Genomic DNA, 23964 nt, shown 5'->3' with positions numbered 1-23964 from the left:
GCCAAATCCTGTGTTGAGGGATAAAGCGGCTTTATCCCCTTGGACAAGGCGAAAGAGGCCCAAGCTCTCCAGCGTAAGTCGTAGAGCTGATTAGTTGATCGCCTCTTAGCGTTCAAGGAAAACTCTACTGAACTCTTGTGCAATCCTAGTGCAAGCAGTTTGGAGCGCACAAGAGCCATGCGGTCAAGCACAGACTCTCTGGACGTGGATGAGGGAGGCCTGATCGAGGCTGGAGCAGACTTCCCCCGTCCAGATTCAGAGGTAGAGGGTCTACGTGGGTGAGACCGCGAAGATCTGGAAACCACGGAGCTGTTGGCCAGTAAGGCGCGACCAAAATCAGTCTTGGCCGTTCCTGCAGATACTTTGCCAGTACCCTCGGAATCAGAGATGTCGGGGGATAGGCGTAAGCATCGAGGAGCCTCCACGAGAGAGTGAATGCGTCCACGTGGAACGCATTCGTGTCTCGAAATGGGCTGACGTACCTGGGAAGCCGAGCGCTGAATCGAGTTGCGAACAGATCGATCAGAGGACGGTCCCACCTTGCCCACAGACGCCGTAGAACGTTGTGAGCGATGGTCCATTCTGTGGGGAGAACCTGATCGCCCCGACTGAGAATGTCGGCCAGGGCGTTCAGTTTCCCCGGAACGAATTGGACTGACATCCGGACCTGATTGGTCTGGCACCAGAGCAGAATCTCCTCCGCCAACAGGGAGAGGGACCGAGAATTGGTGCCCCCCTGGTGGCGAAGGTAAGCTAGGCATGTGGTGTTGTCCCCGTGGACCAACACATCCTGATCCCGAATCAGGAGGCGAAACTCCAGCAGAGCCCGACGAACCGCCTCCAACTCTAGAAAGTTGATGTGTAGGAGGGACTCCTCCTGGGTCCAGACCCCCTGGGCCTCGTGCAGGTCCAGGTGGGCCCCCCAACCCCGCGTAGAAGCGTCGGTGTACAGGAAGAGAGACGGCCGTCTCGGTTGGATAGGCACCGCAGAGTTGAGCCAGATCGGGTCCAGCCATTGGACTACAGCCTCGTGAAACCAAGGCCCGATCTGGACCAACTCGGTGTAATCGAGAGGCCTGGAAGTCCGATCTGCTACTGCCCGTTGCAGGGGACGTTTGTGTAGCCTTGCAAGGGGCAGCAGCAGAGCGACAGACTCCATGGAACCCAACAGTTCCGCCAGCCGTCTGTGAGGAACAGCGCGGCAAGCCTGAATGGAGAGGATCTTTCGCCTCAGGGAGAGGATTCTGTCCGGGGAGGGAGACACAGTGTAAAGCACTGTGTCGAACGCCATCCCCAAGTAGCAAAACTGCTGGGCTGGCACGAGGTCCGACTTGTGCCACTGTATCTGGAACCCCAAGGCATGGGTCCGGTCCAGGACCTGCCGGGTGTGTTGGAGGCATTGATCGCGAGACTGGGCCAGGGTGAACCAATCGTCCAAATATTGACGCAGACGCACACCCTGAGCTCTGACCAACGCCGCCAGCTCCTTGACCACCTTTGTAAAAATCAGCGGGGCCAAGGACAGGCCGAATGGGAGGGCCCGAAACTCGAACACTGTGCCCTCCCAAACAAACCGGAGCAGATGTCGGTACCCCGGGGCCACCAGGATGTGGAAGTAAGCATCCTGGAGGTCCACAGACGTGGCCCAATCGTTTGGCCGGATGGCCAACCGGACCGACGAAGGGGTTTCCATCTTGAACTTGCACCTGCGAAGGTACAAGTTCAAGGTGGAGAGGTCCAACACCGGCCTGAACCTGCCGTCCTTTTTGGGGACGGTGAACAGGCGGGAGTAGAACCCCGGAGAAGGCTGAGAAAGGGGGTAGACAGCCTTCTTCTCGACCAACGAGTTCACCTCGTCTTGAAGAGCCTGCCATCTGGCAGGGTCTCGAGGAGGGGGGAACGTCAAAGGTAGAGCGGACAATGGAGGTTGTGACGACAGCGGTAGAGAAAACCCCGACCCCACCACCCTCAAGATAAACTGGTTGGAGACCAGTCTGCCCCACATGTCGCGGGCCCGAAAAAGGGAACCGACGGACGAAAGAGGGGCAACTTGAGGGGGCGTCAACGTAGGGCCGGGACTCACTGAAAATTCTGCTGGCGGGCAGGCGCAGGCTTGCGACCACCCCCCTGGTGGTGCTGCTTACCCTTACCTGTCTGAGCACCCTTCTTCTTGCGCTTGGGAGCACGAGAAGCCGGGGCCGCAGGGGGGAACGCGACAGGCGCCTGAGAGGAGGAAGAAGGAGGCAGTGAAACTGGCTTCTTCTTCTTCTTCTTCTGAGGCTGGGAGCTGGAGGTGACTGTAGCACTTCTCTTACTCCCCGCCGACGTCGCCGAAGCAGCGAGGCCAACCATCAGAGAATCAGTGTTCCTCTGGCGTGTGGACTCCACCACAGAACGGACAGTGCCCGGATGAAAGAGGGAAGAAGGCTGAGGAAACGTGTTCCTCAGACTCTTCCTCATATCCGGAGGCACTAAAGAAGTAGCCAGAAAATGATCACGGAACAGGGCCAACAAGTGGACCCGTGTTCCAATGGCCAATTCTGCCGCAGTCGTCACGCACGATCGCACGGCATGCAAAGCCCGATCCACTCGAACGTGTCAAGGACCCGAGTGGAATCGGACTCTGCCCGATCGGGAGGGTCCAACAGTGTGGACAGCGTGCTCATCCATGTCAAGGCCTGTGATTGGGCCTCGACAATGGAAGAAACGGTGGCCTCAAGATTGTGGAACGAAGCAGAGCTCAGTTCCACCTTCTTGACCGAAGGCACCTCCCCAACGAACACATCACCGTCAGCCCCACCCTGAACACTCGAAGTCTGGAAAGGGAGAGTTCGAGAGTCAAAGGGAAAAGGGAGGGACGAAACAGATTGGACACGAGGAAACAGTGGAGGTGCGCCTCCCGAAGGAAAGCACGGCACTGAATCCGCGTCCTCCCGAGGAACATAGGTCGCGTTCGCACGTGAATCTGTACTCCTCAGGCGATGTGCTGCCGCTTCCACCGTGGCACTAAGACTAGGGTGGAACGCGAATTGCTGGCGGCCGGATCGTTCATAAAACGAGCCGCCAGCAGACGCGGCGTGTGCCTCCCGCGCCCGGGCCGAAGCGGACTCCAAGGACGAGAGGGCGTCGGAGGGAAGGACGTCCTGAAACTGTTCAAACGTCCTTCTAGCTGTGCGAGGGAGAGCCTCCTGCCTCTCGTCCTCAGACTCCACGTCCTGTGTGTCAACCGAAGGGTTGGGAACACTAGACGACAGACGCTTAAGAGAGGCATCCGTGGCGTCAAGACGCCGCGTGATGTCTGTCATGTACTGTTGGAAAGTACGAAGCATAGCTTCGGAAGTTCCATCAGAAACCGGCAAGGGTAGAGGATCAGTGTTAACCTCAGGGCGACCCTGATCCTCCTCCCCATCGTCCTCTGACTCACTCTCCTCTTCACTTCCCGACAACTCCTCAACAGCAGGAGTGTAGGAAGCTTGAGGGGGAGGAGCCGAAAGTGATGAAGTAGGCTGTGACGAAACGCCCACTGAAGCAAGAGGCCGCGAAGACCCCTGCCCCAAAGACGAAACGTCTCCAGCAGCCGAAGGGAGAGAACAACAAAAACCCTGCGACTGTTGGGTCAGTCCAGCCAACGAACCCCCGCCATTTATAGACTGAACAGGGACCCATCGGGTCTGATCAGAAAAGAAATGGTCCGGTCCGGTCGGGGGTGCCGATCCGGTCCGGTCGGGTGGTCCGGTGTTCCGGTGATCCGGTCCGGTCCGGTGGTCCGGTCCGGTCCCGTACCATCCGGAGGTCCCGTTCGGCACAGAACCATCCGTACCCACAAAAGTGTTCGGGTGGTTCGGTCCGGACGTGGAAACACCGTACCACCCGGACCCGTAGGTCCGGTGGTCCGGTGTGTTCCGGTTCGGTGCCAGACCACCCGGACCAACAGAGGTGGTCGGGTGGTCCGGTCCCGACCGGACCACTGGTCCCGTACCGTACCATCCGGACCCGTAGGTCCGGTGGTCCGGTGTGTTCCGGTTCGGTGCCAGACCACCCGGACCAACAGAGGTGGTCGGGTGGTCCGGTCCCGACCGGACCACTGGTCCCGTACCGTACCATCCGGACCCGTAGGTCCGGGGGTCCGGCAAGGGCCAGAGGTACTGTCCCGCACCGGACCCTAAGGTCCGGTACGGTCCCGTACCATGGGTCCCGTCCGGACCAAACCCGGAGGTCAAGTCCAGTCGGGACCCGTGGGTCCGGTTCGATCCCGACCCGTAAGCCTGGACCGTTCCGGACCCTTGGTCCGGACCATCCGTCACCCGAACACCAGACGCTAAGGAATGGCGTGGGGTCAAGACGGTCCGGTCGGAGGTGTCGGTCTGAGCAACAGAAACAATGTTCCCGTCGCCCTGACCATTCGACAGAAGTACCACGTTCTGTCGAACACCTCCACGTCCAGTAACTAGTCGGCCGGAGCGTTTCATAGAGGGACAGCCACCAGTCACACGGACGTCAGAGGGAACCGTAGTAGCAGTGGTCGTAGGCACGAAGCCTGAAACCCCTGCCCCCACAGGACCGCCCTGAACGGGGTCAATTCGCATCCCAACCCCAGCGGGGAGGGAATTCATAGACCCCGTCATCTCCTCCGATCTCCCCCCCCATGAGTCCGAGACTACTGTCGAAACAGCAGTAGACGACCCAGCGAGGGAGTTCAGAGGAGGACCCGTGTCCCTCCTGGTTTCCACAGCGGTGGAAACCGAGGAGGGCACAGGAGAGGCACCGGAAAAGAAAGAAGTCGAAACCTGAGTCTCTCCCGTAGCCCCTAGATCAGATTCACCAACCCCCAAAGAGGGTTGGGAATCGACCCGCCCCCGGATTCGAGCCAGGGAGGAGAAGGAAACCTTCCCCCCAGGCTTGAAACCGGGAGAAGCTGAAGCCTGAGACTGAGGGCCGGACAACGGCGTCGAAGGGGGGGAAGCGTGTTCCACGGAAGGAGAAGGAGAAAGAAGCTTTTTCTTTCCCCTCGACCTTCCCCGAACCTTCGACGGCGCAGCCCCGCCCGAAGTCCCAGGTTCAAGCCCAGCCTGTTTGAGCAAGCTCGCATTGAGCTTGCTCAAACAGGCTTTCTCCGCCCTCCCTCGCCGCAAACGCAAAGCGTTTGGGGAGGGAGAGTCGGAGCGCCGAAAGGTCCCCCTGTCCGTGCGCAAAACATGACGCTGTGCGCCCGGAGAAGGGTTGCCCCCGGCAGACTCTGGTTCCGTAGAACCAGAGCCCAAAACAAGACGAGACATCCTACCTCGCCCTGTACGTACCCTTAAAAAATCGAGAATTAACAAAATTCAAAGAAAATTAGGTCAATACTCAAGTGAATGAGGCGAAACGAGAAGCAGACGACCGGTCACCACGAAGTAGGACGGTAGGCACGCCGAGTCCGCCACACAACAACGGAGGCACAAGTTGGAAGAAAAACAACGTAGCCTCAAGCCAGAAGTGGAATAACACACAAAAATCCAACAGGTGGTAATCCACACAGAAAAGAAGACTCTAGAATCCAAAATAATCCGGGAGCGCAGCAGAAACACAGCCTACTGTCACGCGCGAAAAAAGAAAGAGGACGCGCCACCTACATCCTGTAAGGGGGAAGCACTCAGACAGTGCTTGGGATCCACGGTGGCGCATGGTTATGGGAGATAATTGTACCCACGCAGCGTTTTGTCCAATTTTTTCGGCCTATAATAGATAATGTGCAAGAATAGTACTGTCGAGGTAAGTGTTATATTGACAGAGAGAGAGAGAGAGAGAGAGAGAGAGAGAGAGAGAGAGAGAGAGAGAGAGAGAGAGAGAGAGAGAGAGAGAGAGAGAGAGAGAGAGAGAGAGAGAGAGAGAGAGAGATAGAGAGAGAGAGAGAGAGAGATAGAGAGAAAGAGATAGAGAGAAAGAGAGAAAGAGAGAGAGTGTGTGTGTGAGGACGATGGGGAGACTGGTAGGACACGCCTGACACCATCTGCAACAAATTTACCAGCGTTCAGATTTAGCAGGTGGAAACAACAGCCTGGAGAGGAGTGCCAAGGAGGAACATCGTCATTGGCCTATGTTCCGCTGGAGGCAAAGGGCCTAAGTAAATAAGTAAGTAAATTTAGCAGGTGCCTGGGTGTGAAAGCATGCACAATTTTTTTTTTTTTGGGGGGGGGGGGGGCTTCCTGTTTTGACTAGCGCACACAACTAACACTAGTAACACTCTTCTTTTCTGATGAATCTGTCTTATACCCCCTTTTCGCAATATTTCTCATCAGACTTAGTTGTTTGTCGTGATTGCAGGTAAAAGCCGCCCCTGGTGTGCTAGTTGCTTCGCCTTGCTTTGAAAAGCTTGGCAGTGAATGTAAGGCTTCTTTTTAAGCCTACTGTCTATATGATACTTACCGAGACAGTACTATTGGCCTATAATAGATAATGTGCAAGAATAGTACTGTCGAGGTAAGTGTTATATTGACAGGGGCTTTTACTCTACCACTCTATTTACAAATCCTGATAAGAGTTATTCCCGAACATTGTCTACAGCAAAAACAGATTTCGGTAGATGTAGACGCAGGGATGACCAAATCTACTTCCTGATCGCCAGGGGCGAGTAAAAAATCTGCCTGGCTAGTAGAAACCACCTGGCAGCTCGCTCGGCAGGCCAGTTAAAATTCGGGTCAAATGCAAAACGTCTGGTTGTACTATCGAGTTTTCAAGCCATATAAATCTGCAGATGCAGAAACTTCTGTCGTCTGCAAAATCACTGCCATGTTCTAGTGAAACGAAAACGAGGCTCCTGTCGTATCATCGCTATTTAAATTGTGTAAAGAAATCTGACACTCATAATTTCTTGTGTGGTATGTACCAGGCCAGCAACATTTCTGGCAGGCTAGTGACTTTCTTGAAGTTAATCGCCCGGCTGGCGAGTTAACATTTTGAGATGTGGCCATCCCTGCAGACAGGCAAGGTCCATCCCTACTGACCTGTCTGAAGATGTAGGAGGTGAGGGGTTCGTCCATGCGGGGGTTACGGTCGATGAACTCGAAGAGGTCCATGCCGCTGCCGTGCCGATCCATCACCAGCTGAATGAAGTCGTCGTTCTGGAACACGTCCACCACCTGGGGAGAGAGGTTTTACACGTCAGTTTTTAACACACTCACGAATGGAAAAAATTTTTCTCCCTCTTCTTCTAAAACAGAACCATCGCCTGTGAAAGTGATTAGTCACAGATTGCAACATTCTTTTGACCACCAAAAACAAAATAGAATTTAAAAAATTCCTCAAAATAACAACAAAACATCCACCATGAAAGATGTAGAGAGAGAGAGAGAGAGAGACTATGGCTTCCACACAGACAAGAGCATTCCAGAATTCTAAACATATTGTACATATCAAATCAAATACCTGTTTTCTTCCATGTAGCACAATCTCAAATCACACACTACACCCCCCCTCCCCCCCCCCCCCCCCCCTCTACCATTAAGTGCCGTTCACATGGCAGACTTTCAACCAACTTTTCCCCATTTTTTATTGGTTTGAAATCACTCCCAAGTTGTTGAGGCCAAGTCGGCACAAAAAGTCTGCCCTGTGAATGGCGGAACTATTTAGGTTTGATTTAGCAGCGACTCGAAAACTCGGTCGAGCGCTGCTCGCCTCCGCCGTGACTTGGTGTAGATTTTGCAGAGACTTTTCTTACCACGTTTACTGATTGGTTAGCTCTAGCCAAACTGCTCTTTCCGCATTAGGAGGTAGCTCCGAAAGCTGAACTGGCCTTCAAGTCTGCCTTCAAGAATCGCTGCTTAACTCATTGTCTCCCAGGTATGGATATATCCGTACCCACTCATATGGCTCTATCCGACTTGGTACGGATATATCCGTACACACAGTCACTTCATTCGCTTCTTGTAACGTCGATCTAACGCCTGCATTCCAGCGTGTTGATACACAGTTTCTACACAGTAACTACAATTCTGAGTGACCTGCTGCAGCACAGCTGGTCTCGGCTAAAACAAACATGGTCAACATAGGTGGGGTAGAAAGTGTTAAAACTAGTTTGAGTTTGTGCTGTTCACATGGACAGCGATTTTCATTCGACTTTGCACCGACTAAAATCGCTTAAAAGTTGGGGGAAAGTCTGCCATGTGAACGCCACTTTACCGTGACGATGTTGGAATGCTGTAGCCGTGACAACAAGAACACCTCCATGGGGACCACCCCTAGCTTGGAGTCCTTGATCCAGCTCTCACGCAGCACCTTGGCCCGGCGGATAAACTTCACCACCACTTCCCTGTCGTCCGACAGTCGCCGGCTCAGCTTGACGAATCCAAACGCCCCTTTCCCTATGGAGGTCAAGGTCGCGTAGTGCTGGCTGTACTCGCCAGCGCCGGCGATGGAGACTTCGTCTGTAGGGGAGACGTCGTCTTGGGAGCGGTTGCTGAGGGAGGGTTCTTTGTGACGGTCTTGGGGTTCCAGTTCCTTGATGTCTCCCAACTTGGATTCGGAGTTGGCCTGGTCCTGTAGCAACTGCAACAAAAATTAATAATAAACAAGAAGAGCAAACGCTCGATCGAGTCACTTTCGCAGTTCTGAATATTATATGAGGCATCAGATGGACAGGAAGAAATTGCTATTCACAACACAATGAGTCACGTTCACATAAAATTTGAGCCCGGTCACTTTTATAGTTTCCGAGAAAAGCCCAACGTTAAGTTGTGTGTTGCCGAACAGAAAAGGCTAGTTATCTCCCTTGTTTTTCTGATAACGTTCGTAAAAGGCTACAGATGTAAATACTTTGATGTAAAGAATAATCCTACAAAGTTTCAATCACATCCGATGAACTTTGTCAAAGATATAAAATGTCTAATTTTTCCTTTGACGCTGACCTGTGACCTTGAAAAAGGTCAAAGGTCAACGAAACCATCGTTAAAGTGTAGAGGTCATTGGAGGTCACGACTAAACAAAATATGAGCCCGATCGCTTTGATAGTTTCCGAGATACTTTGTCAAAGATATAAAATGTCTAATTTTTCCTTTGACGCTGACCTGTGACCTTGAAAAAGGTCAAAGGTCAACGAAACCATCGTTAAAGTGTAGAGGTCATTGGAGGTCACGACTAAACAAAATATGAGCCCGATCGCTTTGATAGTTTCCGAGAAAAGTCCAACGTTAAGGTGGTGTCTACGGACGGCCGGCTGGCCGGCCGGCCGGCCGGACAGACTAACACTGACCGATTACATAGAGTCACTTTTTCTCAAGTGACTCAAAAATAAACAAAATGAAAAAATAAAAGAGAGAGAGAGAGAGAGAGAGAGAGAGAGAGAGAGAGAGAGAGAGAGAGAGAGAGAGAGAGAGAGAGAGAGAGAGAAAGAGAGAGAGAGAGAGAGAGAGAGAGAGAGAGAGAGAGAAAACAGAAAAATAGAATAGTAATGAAAATTAGCTTTGCATGTTTTGTGTGACAAGAGAATCTTACAACTGAAACCATTTTCTAACCAAACAAATGGCCAAAACACATACTTACAGATTTCAAGTTTTTGTCTATTGTTACAATAATGCCCCCTAGGGGGTGGGGAGGGTCATAAAAGGTTGTTCCTGACTGTACAGTTCAACCAAACTCTTTTTCTTTTGACTGCCACAAAAACTTGCAGCTCCTACCACACACACAAAAACACCTACCACAGTACCAAACAAACACCTACCACAGTACCAAACAAACACCTACCACGGTACCAAACAAACACCTACCACAGTACCAAACAAACACCTACCACAGTACCAAACAAACAAACAAACCGAGGTTGAAACAAACAAACAACTCCCACCTCTCCCAAGCTATTGTGCGACTGGTCAAAGGTGCTGTTGAAGCTGGACGCCAGGGTCAGGTTGCCATGGGAACGACTGGCGTCACAGGCATCCTCAGGGTCACGTGACAGCCACAGCAGCAGCATCTCCGAGCCGTCGTTAAGCGTCACGCGGCGAATCTGGAAAACCACTCCTGTACACAATAATGAAAAAACCATGATGATTTCAGTGCTGCATTACAATACATAGAAACAACCAGGATGATTTCAGTGCTGCATTACAATACATAGAAACAACCAGGATGATTTCAGTGCTGCATTACAATACATAGAAACAACCATGATGATTTCAGTGCTGCATTACAATACATAGAAACAACCAGGATGATTTCAGTGCTGCATTACAATACATAGAAACAACCATGATGATTTCAGTGCTGCATTACAATACATAGAAACAACCATGGTGATTTCAGTGCTGCATTACAATACATAGAAACAACCATGATGATTTCAGTGCTGCATTACAATACATATAAATTACAAACCCAAAATTTTTGGAACAAAGGTGTTGTTCCCATGCCTCAGTTTTCGGTCATTTCGGCATACGTACGTTTTGGATCCGACACATTGTTCCGACCCCAGGCCGGTCGACTTTCTGATATCTTTGACACATAGGATGTCTTCTGAAACCATTTTTTTGCAGCCAGGACATTTTGCCCGATATATATATTTAGAGGCCAGGTGCAATTGACCTATTGTTCTCTGTCTGCGAGAACCAGAGTTGAACTGGCATTTCACACACATGAATGTTATTATAGTTTTAGCAATAGCATATTCTGTACTTACTACCAGCTAAGATCTCCCCTGTTTGTTCAATTGATTTTGCACTTCCGATACAAAAACAAACAAACAAAACAAAATAAAACAAAACAGAAAGTGGAAAATCAAGCTAGATCAAGGCTTTTTTTTTTCTAACAGTACAGGTTGAAAGAATGGCTGAATTGATTTAATTTGAGCTGCAATGAAATGCGCACTAAAAATGTGTTTTTCAAACCAATGATTTTTATTTCTTCAAATTTGAGATCACTTCCGTGTGGCTGAACACAGTCCTAGCAAAAGGTGTCCAACTTTCTGATGCTATCTTATTGTGTACCTCTTCTCCTCAGCAACTCACTCACCAAGAAAGCCTCCATCTTTGTGACGACCTTGACCCGAAAAACTTCCCTCAGGAATGTAACCTTGAATTTGACTGTCACCGAAAGAATTGCTGTCATCCACAGAAAGTCGGCCCTGTGAAGCGGTGTGGAACATGCTGCTGTTGCCATTTCCGTGCCGCATGCGTTCCGCTGACAGGTCTCTGTGCTCAGAACTGTCACTGCTGAAGAAATAAGTAGAACCGGACTGAAATAAACTTTATTGCAGAACAGCATGCAATCTCATGATGAGTTCAGATGATGTGCAAGCTTTCTGACAGCAGTCGACTCTATATTAATTAATAACTACGGATGACACAGTGCCTAAAATCAGATGCAAGTTTCTTTTTTCACATAATTGCCCCAACCTACCCACCCACACTAAACTAGCATCTAATCATTCCAAAATTCTGGGATGCAGCTGTCTCTTACCTCTCTACCTTCAGGCTCCCAAACCTTTTTCCACTCTCATATGCTGGAATATACGATTCAAAACAAAACTCGAAAAAGAAAGCTTCCTTGAATTTAATTCCCTACCTCAGGGATGTCACTTGACAACGACAGTTGGCAAAACTCTGAAACTTTCTTCACAATATTCACAAACTTTGCCGTCATTACGGCATATCTACAGCCGAAGACTTCCGAAAATTGACAAAACTTGTATGAGCATACAGTGGAAGTGGAACCCCCCTCCCCCCCCCTTTTACGACCTCAAAACATCTGAGAAAATCAGGTCTGAAAAAGGAGGGAGTCTTAAAATGGGTAGGGGCGGGGATGTAGCTCAGTTGGTAGCGCGCTGGATTTGTATCCAGTTGGCCGCTGTCAGCGCGAGTTCGTCCCCACGTTCGGCGAGAGATTTATTTCTCAGAGTCAACTTTGTGTGCAGACTCTCCTCGGTGTCCGAACACCCCCCCGTCGAACACCCCCCGTGTGTACACGCAAGCACAAGACCAAGTGCGCACGAAAAAGATCCTGTAATCCATGTCAGAGTTCGGTGGGTTATAGAAACACGAAAATACCCAGCATGCTTCCTCCGAAAGCGGCGTATGGCTGTCTAAATGGCGGGGTAAAAATGGTCATACATGTAAAATTCCACTCGTGCAAAACACGAGTGTACATGGGAGTTTCAGCCCATGAACACAGAAGAAAAAAAATGGGGGTAAATTTACAGAGGATATGAATAGGAAAAAACCCAAAAAAACTAAGGTCTTAAAAGGGAGGAAGTCTTAAATTGGGGGGTCTTTGCTGAAGAAAATGCATCCTAGCAACGTCCATGTTTCCTGACCTGCCCCCCCCCCCCCCCCCAACTTTCTCCCGGTTTCAAACTCTGTCACACTTACCTCAAGCTTTTTCCATTCCCAGAGGTCCTAGAACAACTGGTGTCGGCACTGGGGTCTGAGCTCGACACACCTGTTCCGTCGCGGCTGAAATAACTGGACTCATCGTCCAGGTAGGTGTCACTGCTGCTTCCGTTGGCGGTCAGGAATGACCGGGGTGTGTGGAGGGGCAGCAGTGACCTCAGCTTTTCCTCCACTGGGCCTGAGTCGTCTGACGTGGTGCTGCCACTGTCAAGGCCATCTGCATAGTGTCAAGTCAAAACCAAAGTTAAAAAATAAAATACAGTGACAAAGAGTGAAAAACAGCACAGCTTTGCATGTTGTGCTAATTTTTCTTCTTCAAATAACATAGAAAAGCTTAAAGTTTAACTAACCACAATCAAAAACAAAAGCAAACCAAACGCCAAAAAGTCTCTTGACAAAGATTTTGATTCTTCAAATTAAAATAAAATTAGAACTTTTTTGCTTTTATTAGGCAAAAAAAAAAGAGGTCTGTTTACGGTAACATAGGCCCAAAAAAATAGGGTCGGTAGGTCGGGATTTTTTTTTTCCCCCCCCCCCCCCCCAAAAACCATATTTTTACGTTATTTTGCAAAAAAAAAAAAAAAAGATTTTTTCCCCCCCCAAATGCCAAAAAAAAGTCTAGGGTCGCGCGAAAAAAATAGGGTTGGTCGGGTTACCGTAAACAGACTATTTTTGTTGTTGTTGGCCTTAGAACTTTTTTGCTTTTATTATCAACACACCATCTGTTTCTTTGGGATTCTGTTCTTGCTTCTTGCAAAATGCTTCAAAAATAATCATCTGTTTAGTCTTTGAATTTGATTAATGTGCGTTATTTCCCTGGCACAGTAAAAGACACATCACACACAAACGAACTTTCAAATAAACTCACATACATAAATGCACACAGGCACATTTTCCACATTTTCCAATCTTAGACAAGAAATATAATACAGAAACAAAATGTTCCAGTTCACGCAAACACAGAGGTTTGAAAACTGCTCTCCCTGCTGCACAAATCTGTAAAATGAAATATGATCATAAAAGGGTACAAATAAAATCTGACAACACTGTAGCAAAATATTATTATCAACAAGTCACCTGAAATGATCTTGGACCGAAAAGAACTGCTGCCCAAACGAACACTCCTCTTCTGGTTCGATATTGACGCATCTTTCCCTCGGTTCACAGAATCGTCTCCATTTCCGCTAACATCCGCCACCACCCCTTGACCCGAGCTTTCACCTTGACCTTCGTCCTCCGACGAAATCAGGTCGCTGATTTCACACGCCGGTACATTTGCCGTCAGCAGGTCTGTGGTAGAATCACTCATGCATGACACGTTTCCTGCATCGTCGCTCATGTCTGACAGACTGAGAGCACCGAACAAGCCGTTTTTCACTGGTTTGATAGGGGAGAGGGCGGACCGACCTTCCACAGGGGAGGGTTTAGGTATACGTTTGTCACCGCGGTCGGACACCATATCACATTCTGATGAAGTTCTATTCACATTGTCGCCACCAGCGTACTGTTCTTTGACTCTCTCCTTTTCATCACTGTTCGGTAAACTTTGGCGAATTGCGAATTCCTTTTCTGTATCAGTCTGAGCAAGCGATTTTGGTGTTGAATCCTGGTTTAGAACATCATGTCCATCATTGTTTTTGAGAGTATCACAACCTGCATCTCTGCTCACAGCAGAGCCGCTTCCACAACTCATTTCATCGTCCTTGTCTGCAACAGTCTCTTCCTCGCCCACAAGAGCTGCAGCTTCCGTGCTTTCATCGTCAACGCACGCTTCAGGTTTGTCGTCGCTTCTGTTCTTGCTTCTAGTGGCAGCCTCTCGACTGACGGCTTCTCTCCTGAGCGAGTCTTTCAAATCGGTTCTTCTCGTGCCACTGCCGCTACTCTGGCGATGGCTGTCATCAGCAGACGCTAGCAAGGAAGCGGAAAATGATTTCCGTACTTGCAGCCTAGGTGAGACGTCTCTGTCTTTGGGTTTTCCTTTCGGTGTGGTTGGAGGTTCTTCCTGCCACTGCACTCTGCTGCTGGACTTTGTTTTATCACTGCCACAGGGAGAAAGAATGAAAATAGTTACAGACACACTAATAATGACCACTCATACACAGAAGACTTGCATGGACATCAAGAAGTCGTGAGTCCAAAAATAAATCACAAACAATTCATACAACTCAGCCCAGTGCTAGTGAGCCTCAGTTTCATACTGCCAGTGGGAAAAGAGTGTGACACAAAATGATTACACGCACACTGAATCAACTAACCTTGACCATATCATGTACAGAAGGACTTCATCATAAAATCAAACTCCAAGAGTGAGAAATTATTTCATCTATTTTTCTTATTTCAATTTATTAATTATCTAATTGCTGGGAAATTCAAGTCACTTCCTCCCAGCGGAAAGCCAGCAGCAACAAGACTGGTGCTATCCATGTGTGTGCGTGTTTTGGGGGAATCAGCCACTGATTATGGCAGAATGACCGAGGTCTTTAACATGCCACTGTGGTGATAAGGGGGTGGGATATGGATACCTTCTCTGAGTCGGCACATAAAGTTGACCCATGACCGTCCCGGCCTGGATTTTAACCCATGATACTCTTATAATTTGCCAAAGCCTGGACAAATCTTCGATGGTTTAAAGCCTGGTTTGCACAGGAACAAAGATATTTCTACGACAGGAAGAAAGGTATCTTTAAAATTCTTGTACAGTGGAACCCCCATTTAAAGCCCACCTCCCTCCACCCCATTTAAGACCTTGCTTTCTCAGATTTAGTCTGGCAGAACACATACCTTGATGTCTGGTTAGCTACAGCAGGATCTAACGGCGTGGAGGTGGTTGGTAGAAGATCCTCCCCCCTGGGAGACGCTGCACTGTTTGATGTATTTCTGTCACAGTTCTTCTCTGCATCTGCAAACATTTGTCAAAAACACTGCAAGTTACAAATGTCACTTCTTGATTCTTCTTCTTCCGTGTTCATGGGCTAAAACTCCCATGTACACTCGTGTTTACGCACGAGTGGAATTTTACGTGTATGGCCGTTTTTACCTTGCCATTAAGGCAGCCATATGCCGCTTACGGAGGAAGCATGCTGGGTATTTTCGTGTTTCTATAACCCACCGAACTCTGACATGGATTACAGGATCTTTTCCGTGCGCACTTGGTCTTGTGCTTGCGTGTACACACGAAGGGGGTTAAGTCACTAAGCAGGTCTGCACATAAGTTGACCTGGGAGATCGGAAAAATCTCCACCAGGCGGCAGCGACCGGGATTCAAACTACCGACCTCCCGATTTGGAGGCCGACGTCTTACCACCATGCCACTGCGCCCGTCACTTCTTGATTCAGAATGTCCTGTTGTATACATCTCTTTACCTGCCAATACAATTTGAGAAGAAAACATTTCAAGTTAAAATCATACATTCTTGGTTTAGAATTAAAATGAAGCCAACATGAGTTTACCCATTTCATGCAAATCCAACAGAAAGACAAATAATGCGTATTCGTCTCAAACAAAACTTGCTGATTAAAAGGACGTTAGCTGTTACATTTTATTAACTGTAAATTGCAATCCTGTCAGCTTAGTTTGTGTTTGGTCAAAAGGTGTGTTTGTGACTCATAACATAAACAGATGTAGAACATCAACATATTTTGAAGGCCCAGCTCACAAGTCATTATAACTGTCCATGTTATCATGCAGAAAACAATTGTTTTACTCAGTGTCACAAGCTACGTCATCACTAGCCCATTCAAACACCAAAACTCACCGAACAATAGTTCCACTCCTTCTTCCTCCTCTTCCTCATCATCATCCATAGGCGGCAAAGGCAGAGGGTTCGATTCCATATCCAAAAGGCCGAAAAAATCTGGAATGAGCTTGCTGATGCTGTGCCCGACGAGCTCCGAGCGCGCGTAGCCGAAGAGAAGGCGGGCGAAGTTTTCGTTGAGGCTGTGGATCGTACCGTCAGGTTTGAGCGAGATCATGCCGCTGATGTTCGCAAAGACCCACACTGTAGCCTGGTACACGGCGTTGCCTTGGTCTTCCTTCTTGGCTGGGTCTGAAACAGCAAGGCTGAATTGTGGCTCTCATTCTACTGTTGGTAGAGCAAATGTGTTGTTCATTGTATTTTGTTTGCTTTTTCCAACAGAAGAAGGACAGTCAAACAATGTTTCAGAGCAGAATCTTAGCCAGGGATTTTGTTTAGTGTTGGAAGTCGGAGAAACACCACAACTTCTTTCAAATCACTGAAAACTTTGCCGTCATTTTGACAGATCTGCCAAACTCTTTTCATGCCAAGGGTTGCCATTAACTTCTAAAACTAGCCCAGCACATTTGCAAAGAAAACAAGAAGAGCAAACGCTCGATCGAGTCACTTTCGCAGTTCTGAATATTATATGAGGCATCAGATGGACAGGAAGAAATTGCTATTCACAACACAATGAGTCACGTTCACATAAAATTTGAGCCCGGTCACTTTTATAGTTTCCGAGAAAAGCCCAACGTTAAGTTGTGAGTTGCCGAACAGAAAAGGCTAGTTATCTCCCTTGTTTTTCTGATAACGTTCGTAAAAGGCTACAGATGTAAATACTTTGATGTAAAGAATAATCCTACAAAGTTTCAATCACATCCGATGAACTTTGTCAAAGATATAAAATGTCTAATTTTTCCTTTGACGCTGACCTGTGACCTTGAAAAAGGTCAAAGGTCAACGAAACCATCGTTAAAGTGTAGAGGTCATTGGAGGTCACGACTAAACAAAATATGAGCCCGATCGCTTTGATAGTTTCCGAGAAAAGTCCAACGTTAAGGTGGTGTCTACGGCCGGCCGGCCGGCCGGCCGGCCAGACTAACACTGACCGATTACATAGTCACTTTTTCTCAAGTGACTCAATAACGCCTGGCAATATCCCTCATATTCAACTTATATTCCCACTCTATTTCTAAAATCTATGAAGCAGATTTATGCATCTGCCATCCATGTGCAAACCATTTTTTCTGCCTTGTCAAACAGTCACCGACCTTGACCCGGTGGTATCCATCGGCCATCCTCCGTGTCATCGGCGGGACGCACCACAATGCTGAGTGGGAACGACATTCCGTCTCTGGTTCGCCCGGTGGCTCTCTGTTTCTTCACCTCCTAAGGGAATGACATACAGCACACCAGTGAGAAAAACAAAGATTGATAATGGATAATTTACTGTCACAAACACACATTTGAAAATGTTGGGATGCACAAAAACAGGGTGTTCATTGGAGGACCTCCTCAAAGAGGGGGAGGATTTCAGAACCTCGGAAAAGTAAGGAGGAGAAGAAGAAGTAGAACTCACCTTTGTGAGGCCCTCTGAGGGGTCGGGGCAGAGGAAGGCAGGTATGAGGTGTTGCATGTTCAGACCACACATCTGATGTGGCCCCGCATAGCCGCACAGTTGTGCCATGTGGTCGTCACACCACTGGATCTCACCCTGGTGTCACAACAGAGGAAGAAATACACTGATACAGGTTGTCACAATAACAAAGCTAGCTAGCCATTTTTCATATCACTATTTCTTAACAAGTATGAATCCTCTCACCAACAAAAAACTGTCAATATATCACATCGGAAAGCAGTTTCACAGTTGCACCAGGCGCAGCCGGACTCAAACCCACGACCTTCTGCTTTGGAGGCCGACGTCTTATTCACTATGCCATTGCGCCCCTCCTACAGCAAACTACATCCCTGCTCAAAAGAGAGAGTAACAAATTTACCAACACCCACCTCACTGTCAAACTGCACGTGACCCACTGTCCTCTCCACGGGCTCCATGACGCACAAGAGTCGCGGTTCCTGCTTCCGCTGATCCGAGCAGCGCCGGCCAGCCAGGCCCAGGCTGGGTGCAGTCGATGAAGTGGAACCCACGCCATCCAGGCGTTTGACCCACAACGACACAGGTAAGACTAAGCCGTTGCTGTCCAGCACCTCCACCTGGTGAAAATCATCAATTTTATTTAAAGACAAACAACATCAATTAAACTTCTTCTTCTTTTCGATCGCCGATCACACTTGGAGTCCAGATCTTGAGATATAATTAGTGGTCCTCTGCAGCGCAGTGCTGAAGACGTATGTGTTGGGCCGCACGGCGCACTCCAACAAACCACAACACTACGCATCAACTGCCATTATGACACTTGGAGACATCAATTAAACAAACCAAGACTTCTCTTCTTGACTCAGATTTATAGCACAACAACAAATACTTTTGTTACATACTGAAGCGTGAGTACTCAATTTAAAGTTTTAAACTTAACTGCAAATTTCCATCAAAAACCTATGCCTCAAATAAGGATGAAAACTGTCAAAGATAATATTCAAACAAGTAACTTCAAAAAACTACAATGTAAACTTTCAATAATAATATTACAAGAAACGAGTGAAGTGTAGCAAACAGTACAAACCACTTTGCCAGCAAGGGACACAATCTGTCCAGACGGTTCCAGGTGGGTCTCTTTCACCACTTCCTGTTCCTTGGACTTGAGACGTAACATGTCCTTCAGCGGTCGCCCAACCAGCTGGTTCTCCTCATAGCCGAACAGCTCACAGGCCATGTCGTTTGCCGTCAGAATCTGAACATGAAGACAACAACATTTTGAAGTCTTATATTTCGCTCACACTGATCAAACCAAATCAATTTAAAGTGTCACGGTCAGAAAATGAATCAGCAGGACCTTTGACAGGTTACTTTCCAGAAGCTTCGAATGGTCACAGACTATTTATACAGTGTTCCATAAAAACTGAAATCAAACTAGACATATTGCAATCGATCACCAGTATCAGTATACATTTTTTTTTATTAGCTAATTGTTGGAAGATTCTGTTGGTTTTGCAGATTGTTGCATAATATAAAGTCTCTGAACATAGTAACATGGGTGTTACTGGGAAAAATCAAAAAACCTGAAAGGCAGGGGTCCAAAATGCTCAAGTTTGAAAGAAAGTTTCTGGACACCGACGAAACCAAATCATAATAAGCAAGATGGCGGCAAATCCAAGGGAGCAAACCAAGAAAGCACGCGAACCGGTGTCAAAAGTCGGATTGAAAACCCGGAAAACCGGAATTTCCGGCTTCAGTAACACCCATGTAGTAACATTAAATGCAGTTTTCACACACACACACACACTAACAAATGTACAAACTCTCTCTCTTTCTCACACACACACCCACACACACCCAAACAAACTGTTACCTCAGAAGAAGCAGCCGTTATGGTGCATATGGCCTTGTTTGGATTGCGCACAGTGGAAGGGAAGGTGTTTGGACTTTGAGCAGCCCCCAAGAACCCAGAGAAGGACCAGCTTTCACTCAAGGATTTGTTGCCCGAGGTGTTGTTTCCTGTTGTCATGGATACGTCCTTCAGGCGTGGGAAATACTTCTTGCGAGGCTGGCTGTTCGAAAAGCTGATGTCGTTCATTCCGTCTCCTGTGCGATAAAAAAACCCAAAAGATTGTGAATTTTATTCTTGGTTATGCGAGAGAGAGAGAGAGAGAGAGAGAGAGAGAGAGAGAGAGAGAGAGAGAGAGAGAGAGAGAGAGACAGAGACAGAGAGAGAGACAGAGACAGAGAGACAGAGAGAGAGAGAGAGAGAGAGAGAGAGAGAGAGAGAGAGAGTCACTTCCACAGAAGTCTTTCTTTCAATTACAAAGGCAAGTCAAAGTAAGAAAATCAGGTTTCAGCCATAGTATTTAGGAGGAATATAAACAGAAACATACACAGGTACAGTCGAACCCACTTAAAACGAACACGCTAGTTACGAATTTTGACTTATAACGTATTAGTTTTAAGTTCCCAACTGAATACCTCTTTCTTCATGCTTAAAAAAAATGCTTAAAACGAATTCTTTATAACGAATTTATGCTTATAACGAGCACTTTTTGGATTCCCAAGCATGCATAATGTCTGTAATTTACTCACGCTTATGACGAAATCTTTAAACTCGTCCCGAGATCGACATATCATGGGAATTTGAGAAGTTTGAATACATGTGTCAAAGTCTTCCCTTGCGTCGACTGCTTGAACCATTGCTCAACCGATCACTGAATAAAGTTAAACTGATTACACTGTACTCACAAAACAATTTCAAATTTAGAATCAAAGTGATTGATAGCTCAGACACTGAACATGAATGACTGACTGACGTTTATTTCCTTCGCGAATACCAAAAACGAAACATCAATGTTTAGAACGGAAGCCATTGCCAAAAAATATAGATGCCAGAGTGGTTTCCCTTGGACAAGGGAAACCACACTCTCAACGTTTGCGTTCGCCGGTTCGCGATAGTTTATCAGTCAGTCAGTGCTTTCGATTTGGATTTGAACATCATGTTGCAAAAAAACAAAAAAAACTAAATTGGCCAAGGTTTGCTACCCGTCGCCAAGGTAAGTGATTCCGGACAAATGATAGGAACACCGCGAATGTGGACAGTGTCAGTGTGTGCGTGTGTGTGACCAAAAACGTAACAACTGGATGAAACATCTGTGTGCTCACTCTCACTCAAACTCAACAATCATCACTCAACATGAGACACACATGAACATGTAACTGAATGTCACTTTATTGTCTAAACGTGAAGCAGCATGAAAGTTGCGAAAGAAACAAATTGAAACACCATAAAATGTACAAGACTTGAAAAAAAAAAAAAAAAAAAAAAAATCAATCAATTTTCTTAATACGAATTTTGGTTAAGACGAACTTTTTTTCCGATCCCCAGTAATTCGTCTTAAGCGAGTTCGACTGTACATGTATCTATTTTTTTGGCCCTAACAGTAACACTAGTAACAGACAGTTAGCCCGATTAGTACAATCGGTAGCACTCTGGACCGTCAGTCTGGTAAGGTCAGGTTTGAGTCCCACACCAAGCAAACATTTAAACATTTATTTTTCAGAGATCGATCTGACAGGTTCAAAGACTTGAGGTTCAAACATATCCACAAAACTGTGGAAAAGTGATATAGTGCGCATTGGCACATAATTATATGCTCGTCACTACTCATCGAAAGAAGTATAACTCTATCCGAACATCCGACTCGAGAAACTCAAAATTTCAACCTCACCTTGAAAATCCTGCGCCTTTTGATACAAGCCAGCCCCTCTCTTGGGATTGACGTTTGTCATTGTCACATCTCCTGGCGCCGGTTCCTGACGATTCCGCGCTCGAGACGCTTTCGGAAATGACTGGTTCCCTTCGAACGAAGCCTCCATCTCAAACGCTGGGAGGCCCAACTGGGCTGCTCGCTCTCGCTGAATTGTGCGGACTCGATCCAGAGGGGAAGGACTGGAAGGGCTCCCAAAAAACTTGGAGTTGTTGAGATTGAGGTGTGGGTGGGAGGAGTAGGGTGGGGGCGGGGCCTGCGAGCGAGAGGCCGAGGACGGTGGGGTGAGGGTCTGTGGGTAAGGGGGTGGAGGGTGGAGGGTATCCCATTGGTAGTTGTTCACGTTGTGGTCCTCTGAGCGCTGGGAATAAACAAGACATACAATACTGCTTTAGTCAGTGTGTCAAAGGAAATTAGACATAAACATTATTCACTAGTGGTACCCGTGCTACGCACTTTATGTGCTGCGCATGCGATGTCATTTTGTTGGTTATGTGCTTGTGAAAATGTTGTTTGCACCCCCCCCCCCCCCCCCCCCCCCCCCCGCACATTATCCCGCATATAATGAATTATATTCTCTTGGTGAAAAATAAAATGTTAACCCTTACACCGGTGCAATTCTGTAACACATGTTACATAGCCACTGGTGAATTAACAGAGAGAAAAATAACAAAAAACAGTCATATAGGTTTTCGCATCAATGGGAGGTAATCGGAACTGACCAAAAAGACTGCGCGACCGCACGCGACTATACAAACAAACAAAATAAAATACAGCAGGTATGACGTTTGCATGAATCCATGATTACGTCTACATGAACAACAGTGATAAAAGTGCGCATCTCTTCCCAGCCGTGCAGCGCTTTGAAAGTTGGAAGCATTAAAATTTAAACGGGTAAAAAGCCATCGTGAAGATACGAAAAAAAGTATGACGTCTAAAATACTTAATGATTCAAACGCATAGTATAACATATGTAATTGACAACAGAAAATATATACATGGTTCACACACACAATCGAGTGCACACATCCATCCATGCTTATTTAAAGTCATGTACACACACACATTCATACATGGCATCAAGCAACACACAATTAAATGACACATATGGAATATGGAAAACGTATAATGGACATGAACATGGCAAGTAATTTACACCGTTACCTACTATAAAATTGATGATATATATATACCACTCACTTGCTATTCGCCTAAAAGCTTGCGGTGTGCTGTGACACATATAAGAAACCAGAAGAAAAAAGGACTTTACTTTGCCGAAAAGAGCATATGCTGCTTATTTTTGTACATAGCTGCTATAACTGTATTTTTTCCGAACACTTACATGTAAAAAACATAGAGATATATCTTACCATTTCACTAAGACAGCCAAAATAACGGTCAAATTAAGGGGAGATCATGATGACGTACATGTCTATGGTTGCACCGGGGGAAAATATTTAGTCGCTGGAACCTATAAGGTATAACACATGTTACATAGCCACTGGTGAATTAACAGAGAGAAAAATAACAAAAAACAGTCATATAGGTTTTCGCATCAATGGGAGGTAATCGGAACTGACCAAAAAGACTGCGCGACCGCACGCGACTATACAAACAAACAAAATAAAATACAGCAGGTATGACGTTTGCATGAATCCATGATTACGTCTACATGAACAACAGTGATAAAAGTGCGCATCTCTTCCCAGCCGTGCAGCGCTTTGAAAGTTGGAAGCATTAAAATTTAAACGGGTAAAAAGCCATCGTGAAGATACGAAAAAAAGTATGACGTCTAAAATACTTAATGATTCAAACGCATAGTATAACATATGTAATTGACAACAGAAAATATATACATGGTTCACACACACAATCGAGTGCACACATCCATCCATGCTTAATTAAAGTCATGTACACAAACACACACATACATGGCATCAAGCAATACACAATTAAATGACACATATGGAATATGGAAAACGTATAACGGACATGAACATGGTAAGTAATTTACACCGTTATCTACTACAAAATTGATGATATATATATACCACTCACTTGCTATTCGCCTAAAAGCTTGCGGTGTGCTGTGACACATATAAGAAACCAGAAGAAAAAAGGACTTTACTTTGGCGAAAAGAGCATATGCTGCTTATTTTTGTACATAGCTGCTATAACTGTATTTTTTCCGAACACTTACATGTAAAAAACATAGAGATATATCTTACCATTTCACTAAGACAGCCAAAATAACGGTCAAATTAAGGGGAGATCATGATGACGTACATGTCTATGGTTGAACCGGGGGAAAATATTTAGTCGCTGGAACCTATAAGGTTATACGGCGACTTATCAGGTGATAATGTTTCGAACTTATCTTTTAAAAATTAAGTAAACAAATCTATGGAATATTTTGGAGTTCCATTAACAGATAAACAGATCTATCTATCTTCTTATTATTTTAGGTTCGTCTGGGGTAGAGAAATAAAACACACAGCTAG

At 46.8% G+C, this 23964-nt stretch overlaps 1 protein-coding gene and 1 long non-coding RNA gene across 2 annotated transcripts in view; both read right to left on the bottom strand.

The window, feature by feature from the left end:
* Positions 1–21824, bottom strand: part of LOC138980292 (PAS domain-containing serine/threonine-protein kinase-like) — a gene marked incomplete at its 5' end in the record, with an annotated part of 38751 nt that extends 16927 nt beyond the window's left edge. The window contains 15 exon segments of the mRNA XM_070353157.1: positions 6984–7118; positions 8158–8523; positions 9818–9990; positions 10978–11177; positions 12333–12570; positions 13431–14392; positions 15135–15252; positions 16109–16399; positions 17362–17479; positions 17670–17804; positions 18098–18175; positions 18239–18304; positions 18775–18942; positions 19561–19793; positions 21425–21824. Coding sequence (XP_070209258.1) covers positions 6984–7118; positions 8158–8523; positions 9818–9990; positions 10978–11177; positions 12333–12570; positions 13431–14392; positions 15135–15252; positions 16109–16399; positions 17362–17479; positions 17670–17804; positions 18098–18175; positions 18239–18304; positions 18775–18942; positions 19561–19793; positions 21425–21824 — 3681 coding nt within the window.
* Positions 1–23964, bottom strand: part of LOC138980293 (uncharacterized) — a 117490-nt gene that overhangs the window by 24297 nt on the left and 69229 nt on the right. The gene's annotated exons all lie outside the window — the stretch shown is intronic.

Source organism: Littorina saxatilis, linkage group LG11 (genome assembly GCF_037325665.1).
Source record: "Littorina saxatilis isolate snail1 linkage group LG11, US_GU_Lsax_2.0, whole genome shotgun sequence".
In the NCBI taxonomy this organism is placed as follows: Eukaryota; Metazoa; Mollusca; class Gastropoda; order Littorinimorpha; family Littorinidae; genus Littorina; species Littorina saxatilis.
The sequence above is the reverse complement of the archived record's forward strand: the minus strand, read 5'-3'. Positions and strand labels throughout refer to the sequence as shown.